This window comes from Macaca thibetana, chromosome 9, assembly GCF_024542745.1.
Source record: "Macaca thibetana thibetana isolate TM-01 chromosome 9, ASM2454274v1, whole genome shotgun sequence".
In the NCBI taxonomy this organism is placed as follows: domain Eukaryota; kingdom Metazoa; phylum Chordata; class Mammalia; order Primates; family Cercopithecidae; genus Macaca; species Macaca thibetana.
This window is the reverse complement of record NC_065586.1, coordinates 98,370,074-98,385,741: the sequence shown is the minus strand read 5'-3', so window position 1 is coordinate 98,385,741 and position 15,668 is coordinate 98,370,074. Positions and strand designations below refer to the sequence as shown.

Here is a 15,668-nt window from a genome sequence, read left to right as displayed (position 1 = left end):
TCTGTCACCCACAGTGGAATGCAGTGGCATGATCACAGCTCACTGCAGCCTTGACCTCCCAGATTTAAGTGAACCTCTTACCTCAACCTCCCAAGTAGCTGGAACCACAGGCACACACCACTACACCTGTTTTTTTAATTTTTTGTAGAGATAGAGTCTACCTATGGTTGCCCAGGCTAATCTCAAATTCCTGAGCTCAAGTGATCCTCTCATCCTGGCCTTCCAAAGTGCTGGAATTATATATGTGAGTCACTGTGCCCAGTCAAAAAATAATTTTATGTCTATACTTGTGTGTGTGTGTGTGTGTGTGTGTGTGTGTAAGTAGCAAAAGGACATATGGGAGACCTCTGTATTATTCCTGCACCTTTTTTTAAGTTTGAAATTATTTCAAAATAAAAATTCAAGAAAATTCACCATCTGTTCATTCGATTAAAAGTCCTGATACCAATTAGGTAAAAGGGAAATGGGATGAACTCACATTCTAAATAAAAGTAAAACCTCTGGTAGCCAACTTTTTCCTTCCCTTTGGAGCTTTTGTTAGACTACTACCAACCCAAATACTTCCCATTCTCTACCTTCACTACATGCACATCTCCCTCTGTTGCCGAGGCTGGAGTACCGTGGTGCGATCTCAGCTCACCGCAACCTCCGCCTCCTGGGTTCAAGCAATTCTCCTGCCTCAGCCTCCCTGGTAGCTGGGATTACAGGTGCTCGCACCCATGCCCGGCTAATTTTTGTATTTTTAGCAGAGACGAGGTTTCACCATGTTGGCCAGGCTGGTCTAGAACTCCTGACCTCAAGTGATCCACCTGCCTCGGCCTCCCAAAGTGCTGGGATTATAGGCGTGAGCCACCATGCCCAGCCCAGAAACATTCTTTAAAACCCCTGAAATGAAACTGATTAAGATGTAGTCTTGGCTCACTTGGAAGGATTAATGAGACCTATTTGGATTCTGAGAACTGAAGTCCATTCTCCTTTGACTATTTTTCCTACAGTGCTTCTGTCCAGGTAGGCTGAACCAAGAACTTCTTTTCCCAGGCCAGAGGGAACCAGCACCCTGTCAGAGTCAACAGATTCTGGTCACAAAAAGCATTTAGCTATAGTAGGTATTAAATAATGTAACTTGGATATAGATTCATCCCAGAAAAAAAGAGGCAAAGGAGAAAGAACTGCTCTTTAAATTCAGAACACGATAAGCCATTCAAGCAAATGCTGGGTCACAGGTCTTTCTGTGGACTACATTTGTACTCCAACATCCACTCCAACTTTCTCTTTTAGAAAGTTCTTAACCACTGTAACTGCTTCACTGCCTCACCACCTCTTTCTACCCTTAAAAATCCTAGGAATACTATTCCTAAACAAGGGGACAGTCTTTCCGAGGTCCCAGTGCTCCCAAGGGCTACTTCTAGGTGCTTTCTCTGAGATTCAAAAAACAAATATATGATGAAATGTTCTATCAATTATGAAGCTAAATCCTGTCCAAAGTTACAAGGGTTTTGGTACTACTTTCCTCACATGACACCCTTGGGCTAAAGGTAGTAGGCTGCTACTAAAAAACACTTCTGTTATTTGTGAACTAGGACTATTAGACCCTGGCTGGAGAAAAGAGCTTTCCTCATTCTCTTAGCACCTTAAGGTAAACAGCTACTAAAATCTGGTTTTGGCTGGGCGCAGTGGCTCATGCCTGTAATCCCAGCACTTTGGAAGGCTGAGGCCGGTGGATCGCTTGAGGCCAGGAGGTCTCACCACTGCACTCCAGCCTGGGCAACAGAGCAAGATTCTGTCTCCAAAAAAAAAAAGTCCCAGCACGGTGAATCATGCCTGTAATCCCAGCACTTTGGGAGGCCAAGGTGAGCAGATCACCTGAGGTCGGGAGTTCAAGACCAGCCTGGCCAACACGGTGAAACCCCGTCTCTACTAAAAATTAAAAAATTAGCTGGGCGTGGTGGTGGGCGCCTGTAATCCCAGCTACTCGGGAGGCTGAGGCAGGATAATTACTTGAGACCAGGAGGCGGAGGTTGCATTGAGCAAAGATCGTGCCACCGCACTTTAGCCTAGGCGACAGAGTGAGACTCCCTCTCAAAAAAAAAAAAAAAAAAAATTTGTTTTGCACCTCTAGACTTCAATATCCTAAAAACTGTGTCAGAAGCCCAAGCCAAAGAGGACTAAAATGCAAAGCTGAATTTTATTAGAAAAAACAATCAGCGGCCGGGCGTGGTGGCTCACGTCTGTAATCCCAGCACTTTGGGAGGACGAGGCGGGCGGATCACAAGGTCAGGAGATCAAGACCATCCTGGTTAACATGGTGAAACCCCGTCTCTACTAAAACTACAAAAAATTAGCTGTGTGTGGCAGCGTGCATCTGTAGTCCCAGTTACTTGGGAAGCCGAGGCAGGAGAATGGCATGAATCCGGGAGGTGGAGCTTGCAGTGAGCCGAGATTGCGCCACTGCACTCCAGCCTAGCCGAGAGAGCAAGACTCCGTCTCAAAAAAAAAAAAAAAGAAAAAAAAAAGAAAAAACAATCAGCCATTGATAACGTATCCTATGGTACAACTGTGGTCAGTTCAGTTCTGTGCTGCACAGACTGATTAATCAAAGGCCAACATAAAGAGACTAATCATATCATAGAACACATTACAGGTGAAATAAATTTTTTTTAACAGACTAATCAGTTATAAGACATTCAAGGCCCTAAAAGCAGCTAATGAAGCTGCCATGCACAGAATTTCCAGGGTCACCGCCAGGCAGGCAGGGCTAGGGCAGAAGGTGGGGGTGGGACAGACAATGTGGACAACACCAATGCTATTCTTTTGACCATCCTAGAACCTCTTTCAGCAAACCAAAGCACACAACAACTTCCTGAGGTCACATGTGGAAACTGGCAGACTTCAAACTAGTGCCCAGTTGTCTGCTCAAATTCCAGAGCTTCTCAAATCACCAGCCCACTAGACCATAAACTATGAGAACAGGAACTGTGTCAGTCTCCTTGAAAACTAGGTCCCTAGAACCTAGTTCCGTTTCTGGCACATAGTAAGTAATCAAGAAATATTTATTGAACTTCCACTAACAGGAAAGTTCCCAGAGAAGATGCTCTTTTGGAGTCTTTCAAGGACAAATGATTCCCTCAGCCCACCGGAATGATTCAAAAGGGTGGCCACATCTAACATGATTTGTCTAAACAATCTGTATAGCATCACATAAAAGGGATAAGGTGCAAAGTGACTCATCAGTCATAATTACTTCCACAATTCTTATTTCCTTGGGGGAAGAATACTTGCTCTAATATTTTCCAGGATTAAAATGACTCAAATAGGCTCAAACTAATCTCTGCCTAGCAAAAGCTGATTTATTCAGAAACAACCATCTAAATAGAACTGTCTTACTGAAATCAAAATTGATAGGGATGAAGAATCCACTCATTTCCAAAAGTCAAGGGGGCTAAGGTGCCTCACAGAGTCCTTCACAGAACGTCAAGAAAATGGTGAGAAGGGAACCCAGACTCAATACCCTCCTTGACTCCTTGCCCATGAAATAACATTGCAGACAGACAAATTCAGACCAGTGCTAGAACAGGAGTAAATCACAAACTTTCTACCAGGGCTTTCAAACTTTTTTGACCATGATGGACAGAAAAAGATACAGCTTATGCTGCAACCCAGAAAATACAGGTTTCTAACTGAAACAAGTTGCAAAAAACAATATTTATCCTTCTTAAGTATGATACACTGATAATTTCCTTTTTTATTTATTTATTTATTTATTTTTTAATTTTTTTGAGGTGGAGTCTTGCTCTGTCGCCCAGGCGGCAGTGCTGTGGCGCGACCTCAGCTCACTGCAACCTCTGCCTCCCAGGTTCAAGCAATTCTCCTGCTTCAGCCTCCTGAGTAGTTGGTGCGTGCCACCATGCCTGGCTAAGTTTCATATTTTTAGTAGAAGCAGGGTTTCACCATCTTGGCCAGGCTGGTCTTAAACTCCTGACCTCGTGATCTGCTCACCTCAGACTCCCAAAGTGCTAGGATTACAGACGTGAGCCACCACGCCTGGCCAGATACACTGACAATTTCTATTCTATTCTGTTTTCCCCTTTAGTTAATCCCCCTTTGGTTAATTGTACCAGAAAGCAAAGAAGTGTTCAAAGATGTCATGTCAAAAGACAAAGGAACCAGTTTGAAGGGGACACTCACTGGCCAAACTTGAAACAATGTGAGCACCAAAAATAACAATGGAAAAATAACATATTTGTAATTAATTGTAAAACACTGAATAATACTCACAAGCCCCTAGGAGGAGGCAGACCCACATTTGCCACCACTAGTGATCATTATCAATACTCACTTCTGAATCTGAAAACTGACAATTAAGGGGAATGAATTAAGCATTTACCCTGCCTTTTTAGAAGAAACTGGTTCATCCTCCAGTTGATGAGGGAAAGAAGCTCTTTACAGAGAATGCTAGCTAATAAATGTAGAAAAAAATGACAGAATTAGAAAAATCATTCTGTGACCAGTAAAATAAAAGATTCAGTCAAATAGTAATCAGTGGATGACCATTAAGTAAAAGGTTATTAGAGGACAGGATATTTACAAGGTGCAAAAATATTACTTCAAAGATTACTTAAAAGTACAAAAAGAAAAATTAACATATTTCAAAATGAGGAGATATGGAAGTCACCATCAGAAGCGAGTAACAAAACTGTTAAAATCAACAATTGCGGCTGGGTGCAGTGGCTCATGCCTCTAATCTTTGGGAGGCCAAGGCAGGCGGATCACCTGAGGTCAGGAGTTCGAAACCAGCCTGGCCAACATGGTGAAACTCCGCCTCTACTAAAAATACAAAAATTAGCCATGTGCAGTGGTGGGCGCCTGTAATCCCAGCTAACGGGGAGGCTGAGGCAGGAGAATCACTTGACCCTGGGAGACGGAGGTTGCAGTGAGTTGAGATCACACCATTGCACTCCAGCTTGGGTGACAGAGCAAGACTCCGACTAAAAAAAAAAATTAATAATTGCAGGACAACCTGACAGGATGTGCTTCCTGTGGTGATATAGTATGAAATAAGGTCGGGCGCAATGGCCCACACCTGTAATCCCTGTACTTTGGGAGGCTGAGGTAGGTGGATCACTTGAGCCCAGGAGTTCAAGACAGGCCTGGGCAACACGGCAAGACTCCATCTCTACAAAGAATACAAAAAATTGGCTGGGCACAATGGCATACACCTGTAATCCCAGCTACTTGGGAGGCTGAGACAGGAGAATCGCTTGAACCCGGGAGGCGGAGGTTGCAGTGAGCCAAGATTGTGCCACTATACTCCAGCCTGGGTGACAGAGCTAGACTCTATCTCAAAAAAAAAAAAAAAAAAAAAAAAAAAAAAAGGGCCAGGCACGGTGGCTCACTCCTGTAATCCCAGCACTTTGGGAGGCCAAGTCGGGCGGATCATGAGGTCAGGAGATTGAGACCATCCTGGCTAACATGGTGAAACCCCATCTCTACTAAAAATACAAAAAATTAGCCAGGCGTGGTGGTGGGCACCTGTAGTCCCAGCTACTCGGGAAGCTGAGGCAGGAGAATGGCATGAACCCAGAAGGGAGGCAGAGCTGGCAGTGAGCCGAGATCACTCCACTGCACTCCAGCCGGGGTGACAGCCATCTCAAAAAAAAATGGAGAGAATGCCATGCAACCCATTACAGTGCTATAATTCACTAATGGAAAGCAACCTACAGTCTGAAAAACACCACTCTAGCCCAGGGCAGCTGTAATACCATATCAGCTCTCACTTCATTTAATCAATTTGGTACCAGTTTTCTTAAATGCAAAATCTCATTTGGAATGAGGCTTTCTCATTCTACATCCTCTTGTCAAGGGTCTCTCAAGTTTTAGATTTTTTTTCTTACAATAACTCACTTTACTTGAAAACAAAAAATAATCAGTGGAAAAGTCCCTGTCGGCGTCAGGGAAATTTCATTTGTCCCTCTACTTTTAGAGGATTTTTTTTCAATTCAGGGCCAATCCCAGATAAAACTGAAGTGCTTTTGATCCTTTTCTTCCCCAATGAATGTCCTCAACTACCCTTACCCTCTAGTTCCCAAGCTGCTTTCCAGGACACCTGGAAGCAAGCTGCATGGCTGAATGCAGAAAAACCTTAGCTCCCACACTACATCTGGCCCTGCCTTTCCACCAAATCATATGCCAATTTATTGCCCTCTGATGTACAGTCCATTAGGCCACTTCCTGGATGCCCCCACTTCACACTGGGCCAGAAATGCAAGACAATAATGTGAGTTCCACAAATGGGCAAGTAATTGCTCAATAAGCGTGGAACAAGGAAAGGTCAGTTGTGATCTGTGCACATGTGGCAGCCCTTCACAACTCAACCTACAGTGGTAACAGTGGTAACAGAATGCTGATGTTACAGAAGAGACATGTCATGAGAACCCAGCCAACAGAGAGCCAGAAGTGCTTGTCCATCTAAGTTCTTTAGGATCTTCAAAGGATAAAGGAAAGGAATAAAGGCCCCTAAACTGGTGAGGTGCAAATTATCTCCTGGTTTCCTAGAGTAAAACTGAGAGCCTAAAGTAGTCATTGCTCTCCATCTATCACCCTTTCTTAATGAAGTGATCTGAGCTGAAATGATCTTATCTCCAAAATTTGCTCTATAGCCAACTAACTGATGCCAGGAGAGAAAAGACAAATGTACTCACCCTTTCCATAAACATATCTACTATCACTTCAGAAACTGGGGTATCAACTAAGTATCTATGAACATAGAGAGGAAGTCAGAGAGGGGCAAGGCTGAGACAAACTCTTCACTATCTCTCCTGATCAAAACAACACATTGAATTTCAAGCATTTGGCTTCTTCTGAAACCCTTCTGGCACTTGTCCTGAGTTTGAATAGGTGGAAAAGCAGGAAGGGACTCTGCCTGCCTCCTTGTTCGAAAAAAAAACAGCAGCTGGCTTTCTCTCTTTTTACTCATCTGACTGCTGTCATGGTAAGTTGGGTATATACTCAGAAGTTTCAGGCCTCAAGAGGTAGCTGTGCTAAAGAGGACAAAGGCAATACCACCACCAGCAACTTTGATACCCACCACAAACCACACTGTTACACTGCCCCCTAATCTTTGCTACAAAGAAATTAGGTTTCTCTGTTTTTGAGAGCTAAACTATTAAGAGTGCTCTTTCCTCTTTTTTTTGCAACTCCTTTTCTGATACATGCAGTAGAAAATGTGCCCTCCCACCAGCCAGCAAACTAGTTCTGATGGCTAAGTGTGCCCGGGTATGAGGAAGAGAAAAAGAGAGCGCTGAACCCATGAGAAGCCAGACTATGCCGAGCTGTTTCTTCTCAAGAGTCTTCATTTTCTAACCTTGAGTACAAACAAATGTTTGGAAGAACTTCTTGGTTTAGAAGTGTCAAGTGAAGAGCATTCATAAATCATTTGGGGAAGGCCCCAGTAAAAAGAAATGGCAAAGTCAAGTCATCAAAATATAGGCCTCTTGGAGCCACCCTATTAATATGAATAGTCCCTGGGGAAAAAAAGAATCACAGTACCTTTATTTACTCTAACTGTGCCGAAATGTCTACAAGTCTGTGGCTACTCAAGTTACTGAGATTCTAAGGTGCCAAAGTCAGTCTGACTAAAATTCAAGTTACATTCTAATGCATTACTCAATTACAGTTTTATATTTTATTATAAACCAAGAAAGTAAAACAGGGCACAGGAAATGGATACTTTTAAGTGTGCCCATTGCCTTTCCTAACACTCAGCCCTTCACAAAATTTGTCTGCCAAATTTTATCACATTTGGTTCTTTTAGTTTCTACATAGGCTTTGAACAATTCACAAGCTCAATTCCAAGTGGGACAAAAGTTAATGACTCATTCAACTTTCTTCTCATGCTGATTAATAATGATACATTACTTACTCCCTAAACTATAGACCCTGTAGGAAAAAATAAAAGTATGCATTTAATCAATAGGACTCCAGCAAATTTTTTTCATATAATACACTCGCTTTTGTTGTTGTTGTTGTTGTTGTTGTTGTTGTTGAGATGGAGTCTTGATCTGCCACCCAGGCTGGAGTGCAATGGCACGATCTCAGCTCACAGCAATCTCCACCTCCTGGGTTCAAGCAATTCTCCTGCTTCAGCCTCCTGAGTAGCTGGGACTACCGGCGTGCACCACTGCACCTGGCTAATTTTTGTATTTTTAGTAGAGACAGGGTTTCACCATGTTGGCCAGGCTCGTCTTGAACTCCTGACCTCAAGTCATCCACTTGCCTCAGCCTCCCAAAGTGCTGGGATTACAGGTGTGAGCCACCATGCCTGGCCCATATAATATACTCTTATTCAGTCTTTTTCCTGACAATGACTGCTAAAATCTCTTTTCTCTACACCTCCCCATTTACCAAATGAAACAGATTAAACTTGAGGTATCAGGCATTCTCAAACAGTTTCTTTTCTACCTAAGTGGCTACTGCTAAGAGACCCAGGCCAGACAGGTGTTAAGTCATAATTCCTCCCAGGTTGGCTTCCAGACTCTGTTTAAATGTTCTCTACAAACCTCTGGAGGTTAGATGGACTCAAACGTCCTAGCTCAGACTCTGAATTCACAAAGCTGGAGACAGACAGTACCCTACAGGTGTGTTTGTCCAGGATAAACTATATTTAAATAAACTCCTGACACATCCACTTTCTCCTGGCACCTGCTTCTCCCTCTTAAAACTCAAGCACACCGTAACTTGCTGTCCCAGTAAGCTCTGTAAAAAAAATATCCTATCCCCCCGAAATATGCTATGCAACCCACCAATGTCTTTGGGAATAGCTAAACTCTGGCCATAACAGCTTTACATGCGAAAGCCAAACAAGCAAATAATAAGCTACAAGCTATTGTTTTTGCTTATTTCTTTGGCTTGTTTCTTAAGGAAAGAGCAGGAATAAGAAAAGATGGCAGCAGATTGCTCTCATTCACGGTCATCCACTCCATGCCTGACAGGGACCATACGGCATAAAGTAGAGGCTACAAAACGTCAGCTTTGGAATGATCAGCCAGAGTCATTAGTCCTGTCAAACCAGTGGCTATGAGGGCAGGAAGTCTGACTGATTGTTTACCATTATAGACCCACTTCCTAAGTACCTAAGAAAAATACCACATAGTCAATAAATATCGGTTAGAAGCAACTCTATAAGCTAGGCCCTGAAGGAATTCAAATCTTGGGGAATCCCCAAAAGAAAAGGTCTGAGAAACTAGAACAATGTTACAGTTAATACAGGTACCTATACTGGGCCTCAAGACCACCTTAGTCTTACACTGAGAACCCCCAGTCCTGATAACCAAAACTGGACATTAGGTCCTCAGAGCTAAAAAGACCTGGGACTAAATCTCTAAAGGCAAACTCCTCACCACACACCCCCATACGCACATAGACACATGCACACCCTAAGAAGTCCTCCTCAAGCCCTGACCCTGGAGGCTTTAAAGTAAGTCATTAAAAGATGATCCCATAAGAGAAGATTTTGGTTGTGGTACTTACTTTCATTCATTCATTCATTCATTCACTCACTGAAATAGGGTCTTACTCTGTTACTCAGGCTGGAGTACAGTGGTGCAATCATGGCTCACCGTAACCTTGAACTCCTGGGCTCAAGTGATCCTCCCACCTCAGCCTAAGTAGCTGGAACTACAGTTGTGCGCCACCATGCCCAACTAATTTTTTTTATTTTTATTTTTGTAGAGATGGGGGGAGTCTTGGTATGTTGCCCAGGCTGGTCTTGAACTCCCAGCCTCAAGCAATCCTGCTGTCTTGGCCACCCAAAGTGCTAGATTACAGATGTGAGTCACTGCACCTAGCCTGGTTGTGATACTTTTAGACTGTTCCTCTCCTGCTTTAAACCAAAAATTTCCTGGAAAAGAATCTCTTTGTAATGATCTAAGTTTAAAGACCAAGGACAAAGACGGACTATATCTGGAGGTAATGACCACAACCAAACACCACAATTCAAAACTGACTATAGCCCTTTCCATAAAGCTATACTGGATAAAGGGAACTAAGGCTTGCAAGGACTTATCTAGTCTGGGAACAAAGAGATCAAAGACCACAGACCATATGGGCTACAAGCATTCCTATAAACTGTCTAATCTTGTCAGATCTAAAACTAAGAGCAATATCAAGTATCCTGATATGTCACTTTCCCTTCCATGCCCCATCCCATGCCACAGATCCTACCACAAGGTCTAGCTGCGAGACTGAGATAACTCCCACATGCAAGAGCCCAAAAAGATTCCTAGAAGGATAAAAGGAAATGTGTCTTTGGAATCTAAACCCATGGCAGGGCTTGGTCAGATGTAAGAGAGAGGCAGTGGCCCTTCTGCCCCTAAGGCCAGGACACCCCAGTCCTGCAGGCAGCACAGAGTTAACTACCCACCCGCTTTGAGAAGCACAAAGGTACATCACTGCAACATGCCTAACATTTACATTGCCTCTCTCTGCTCATTAAACAGGTTTTGGTTAAATAATGAACAAACTGTATTACAGACTCCGATGAGAATTCCAAAATTATAAATCAACTGGGAAAGCCCAAAGGGGCAGACAGACAGGGAGGGGGGAGAAGGATAATATTGACTAATATAAAGGGCGCAGCTTGACAGTGGATATTCCTGCCACACCTGATCAAACACACTCCGTGGGGGGAGGGGAAAGAGAGCAAGAGAGGGGAGATGGGACAAGACAGCCTGAAATTTGCATCCGGAAAAGATTAAAACGGATTCTTTGGGGATAGAGAAAATACATAATATATATTACTATAAATGCAAAACTGTACTAAAAGCTAACTCAAATGTCAAAGATTACAGTTTGAATAAATTTAAATATAAAAGCCATGTGCTTCCTTGAGTTAATGAGACAGACATAAAAGGACAAACTGGGCCAGAAGCTGAACAGAGCCTTATGCTGCCTTTGCTGGGTAATGGGTCCAAAGCACAGCAGTGACTACAGAGACTTCCCTCCACAGCTCTGAGACCTGAGAAAAAACTGGCAAATTCACAACTTCTGCAGCCTACATTTTCCTCCTTTATAAACTGAGATATGATTTACATACTATAAAATTACCCTTTTCAAGTATACAACTCAGTGATTTCTTGTATATTCACAAAGTTGTGCAACCATCACTACTATCTAAATCTAGAACATTTTCATCACCCCAAAAAGAAACCCTGTAGCCATTAGCAGTCACTCTCCATACCCCTCCCAGCCCCTGGTAACCACACATCTGTTTTAACTCCTTCAGAATAATCTAAAAGGAGTCCTGAGAGGACTTCAAGACCAAATGAGGGCGAGCAATCAAGTCTCTCTCACTGGTGGTAAGCTAAGGTTTTATCCAAAGTAACAGTATGCAAACTTTGCTCTTGGACACCCTTTTTCTTCCAAGAGCAATCCTCTTTCCAAATTTGGTATTATTAGAATATCTTATTACTCTAAATGCTATAGACCTTGTAGTCATCATACAGTTTGGGCAACTACTGACTGTAAATGTGGTCCAATGACATACATCTGTCAGAATAACTAGTATGGACTTAGCCAACCTTACTGGAGAAAAGGACTTATTTCCTTCACAATAATCAGATGATATTCCTGGAAGAGTAGTGTAGGTAGTGCTTACACACTTTTTTTTTTTTTGAGACGGAGTCTCGCTCTGTCGCCCAGGCTAGAGTGCAGTGGCCGGATCTCAGCTCACTGCAAGCTCCACCTCCCAGGTTTACGCCATTCTCCTGCCTCAGCCTCCTGAGTAGCTGGGACTACAGGCACCTGCCACCTTGCCTGGCTAGTTTTTTGTATTTTTTAGTAGAGACGGGATTTCACCACGTTAGCCAGGATGGTCTCGATCTCCTGACCTCGTGATCCACCCATCTCAGCCTCCCAAAGTGCTAGGATTACAGGCTTGAGCCACCGCGCCCGGCCTATACTTTAAAGATTCTTTCTACAAGCAAAGAAAAAAAATCACTTTGGTTTACTGACAATGTCCAATGAACCACCCATTTCCAACAGTGATAGTCTTACCAATCAAGTCAGCAGAAAGCCTAGAAAAATGCAAACAGAAAGCCTTTGCAAAAAAGAACCACATCCAAGTCAGGTTCATGAGAAACTGGGTAGAAGTCCTAGAATTCCTGCCATTCCTCCTCCAATCTAAGTGGTACACCTTAACTGGTCATATAACACAAGCACATTTCCTTCAGTTTTCTCTCCAAGTTCAAAACCCTTTCCCAGCCTCCTACCATTAATAAGCTTCCAGGAAAGCAGTCCTCCTGACACTGCCAATCAGAAAAATCTGTTTGTTTCCGTAAAAGAAACAAGAAATTAGTCATGGATTGTACAGTCCAGGACCACAGGGACAGCTGACCCATAAACCTGCTCCTGGGAGCCAGCACTGTGTGTGGGGTCAGAAGCAATAGGAAGACCATGAAATGCTCTATTTTAGGTCTACTCTGTCATTTTCTCAGGCAGGTAATATGCTAAAAACCAAGAACAATGTAGCAACTTTGGCAGGCACCATTTCAATATATGCCACAGCTGTTGGCCTTGGAAAACACTACTACCTTCCTTCTCACTCTAGGGAAAAGCTTAGCAACACCCAGAGATGTTCCTGCTACCAATGAGAGAACTGGCTCTTGAACACACTCTGGTTTTACTAGTTCCAAGAGCAGATAATCTGGCTGGATTTCTAACCCAAGGACATAAGAAAATCAGGCGGCAGACTCAACTTCAATAGCTCTTAAATAGTCTACAATTCCTAGACTGCATCACTCACCACAGGTATGGTCTCTGAGGTAAAATCTTGGGACATGTTAGCATAAAGAAAAGAAGCATGGGATCTGGATTTGATGGCAGGCAGGAAATGTGGCTCTGTGAGGATAGCAGCACCACCTCAGCTCCTCAAGGTTTGCAGAGTGCCCAAAAGGCCTACAAGGCTACTCCAGGGTGATCTCAGTCATTTTAGGGTATTGCCAGCCACTTATAACAACAATCCTTCACTGTGTATAAGATGTTTATCAAGTGTTTCCAATTATATTAACTTGTTTGATCCTCTTAATATCTCTTAAGAAGATAGCACTCTGGGCCGGGCGCAGTGGCTTAAGCCTGTAATCCCAGCACTTTGGGAGGCCGAGACGGGCGGATCACGAGGTCAGGAGATGGAGACCATCCTGGCTAACATGGTGAAACCCCGTCTCTACTAAAAAATACAAAAAACTAGCCGGGCGCGGTGGCGGGCGCCTGTAGTCCCAGCTACTCGGGAGGCTGAGGCAGGAGAATGGCGTAAACCCGGGAGGCGGAGCTTGCAGTGAGCTGAGATCTGGCCACTGCACTCCAGCCTGGGCGACAGAGCGAGACTCTGTCTCAAAAAAAAAAAAAGAAGATAGTACTCTGAATTCAAAACCAAACAAAAAGAACTATAAATCTCCATTCATTATATTTCCTTTCTAATTGGGATATGTAAGCTTTATCTGTAAAATTTTTTAAAAAAATCTGTGCAAGTAGCCAACATTCTAAAGCAGTCAAGTACCAGTCAGTACAGGCCATAAAATAAGAACATGCCACCTAGTAGCAGCATTTGCCCTGCTAACTAGTTAACAATTGCCTCCTCTACACTTGAGCCTTCTTGGCTAACATTTCCAAAGCTGTTTCAATTGAGTGTAATTTGCTCCTTTGAAGAAAATATGGTTGGGAGGCAAGGTGGGAGGATCACTTGAGGTCAGAAGTTTGAGACCAGCCTGGCCAACACGGTGAAACATGATCTCTACTAAAAATACAAAAATTAGCCAGGCATGGTGGCACATGCCTATAATCCCAGTTAGGAGGCTGAGGCAGAAGATTTGCTTGAACCCAAGAGGCAGAAGTTGCAGTGAGCCGAGATGGCACCACTTCACAAAAAGAAAATATGGGCTGGGCGCGGTGGCTCACGTCTGTACTCCCAGCACTTAGGACGCCAAGGCAAGTGGATCATCTGAGGTCAAGAGTCTGAGACCAGCCTGGCCAACATGGTGAAACTCCGTCTCTAGTAAAAACACAAAAATCAGCCAGGTGTGGTGGTGCATGTCTGTAATCCCAGATACGTGGGAGGCTGCGGCACGAAAATCGCTTGAATCTAGGAGATGGAGGTTGCAGTGAGCCGAGATCACACCACTGCACTCCAGCCTGGACAACAGAGAGACACACTGTTTCAAAAAAAAAAAAAAAAAAAAAAAAAGGGCCAGGTGCGGTGGCTCACGCCTGTAATCCCAGCACTTTAGGAGGCTGAGGTGGGTGGATCACGAGGTCAGGAGATCGAGACCATCCTGGCTAACATGGTGAAACCCCGTCTCTACTAAAAATACATAAAATTAGCCAGGCGAGGTGGCGGGCACCTGTAGTCCCAGCTACTCAGGAGGCTGAGGCAGGAGAATGGCGTGAACCCAGGAGGCAGAGCTTGCAGTGAGCCGAGACTGTGCCACTGCACTCCAGCCTGGGCAACAGAGCAAGACTCCGTCTCCACTTTAGCCCATGTTTAGGAAAGTAAAAAAAATTTTTCTCCAGATATTCTCCCATATTTCTAATGAAAAGAAGAAATTTTCTTATTTATTGTTTGTTTAATTTGCAGAAGCCGAAACACCATCCAATTACAGTCTGACATATGTCACTAGCAAAAAGCACTCCAGGGTTATACACTGCAGGAGCCCTTTATGGCCAACAAAGGAACATAGCTCTAAAGCTTTCCCTTTCAGCCTGTATCTACATCCCCTTGGTTTTGACACTTTCCTCCTTCCCTGCCAGTGTGTGTGTGTGTATATGTATATATGCAAAATAAACACACACACACAAATATAAGGCATTTAATGTGTATATTATCCTCTAGTCACATGTACAGAAGCAATATAGAGCAAAGAGCTCTAAACCAGGCGTTAACCACACTGCACTCCAGCCTGGGCAATAGAGTGAGGTTCTTCCTCAGAAAAAAAAAAAAAAAAAAAGAAAATATAGGCCAGGCACAGTGGCTTAAGCCTGGAATCCCAACACTTTGAGAGGCCAAGACAGGAGGATTGCTTGAGCTCAGGCATTTGAAACCAGCCTGGGCAACATAGCAAGACCCTGTCTCTATAAAATAAACAAAAAAGAAAAAATATATTGCTCATTCATTTATGTATTATCTACGGCTGCTTTTGAGTTACAAAGGCAGAATTAAGTAGTTGTGCAGTTGTGCATGGCCCACAGAGGCTAAATTATTTACTACAAAGTCCTTTATAAAAAAAGTTTGTCCATCCTTTCAATAAATCAAACACATATTTTTTTACCAAAATTAGTAATTCACATACATATGGAGACTTACCTGTTATATTGTTTAAAACCTCCTTTAGATGACCGAAACTATGCAGCAGAGGATCCCGTTCTTCATCCTGTAGGACACATAGATTAAAAGTAAGTCATTATTGGGCCAAAAGAGGAAAAGGAAAATAAAGGACAGATCAAGGGCTCTTTCTCTGAATCTAATCAGAAAATCCTGTAAGTCTTCCTTCTGAGGAAAAGAAAATTAGCCATAGTTCATATTTTTCTGTTCCTCAATCTCTTATTTCGTAGAGATACTCTGGGCTTATCCAAAATAGTGAATCCTTAAGTGCTAATCTATATCATCACCATAGCACTCAAGC

At 43.3% G+C, this 15,668-nt stretch overlaps 1 protein-coding gene across 11 annotated transcripts in view; it reads right to left on the bottom strand.

Annotated features, from left to right (window-relative positions):
• Positions 1 to 15,668, bottom strand: part of GBF1 (golgi brefeldin A resistant guanine nucleotide exchange factor 1) — a 139,376-nt gene that overhangs the window by 108,083 nt on the left and 15,625 nt on the right. For 10 of the 11 annotated variants that reach the window (XM_050804090.1, XM_050804092.1, XM_050804091.1 and 7 more), the window contains exon 3: positions 15,350 to 15,416. In XM_050804090.1, the coding sequence (XP_050660047.1) occupies positions 15,350 to 15,416 (67 nt within the window). Of the gene's footprint in view, positions 1 to 15,349; positions 15,417 to 15,668 lie in introns of those variants that run through there. The other variant, XM_050804101.1, reaches the window with a different exon arrangement.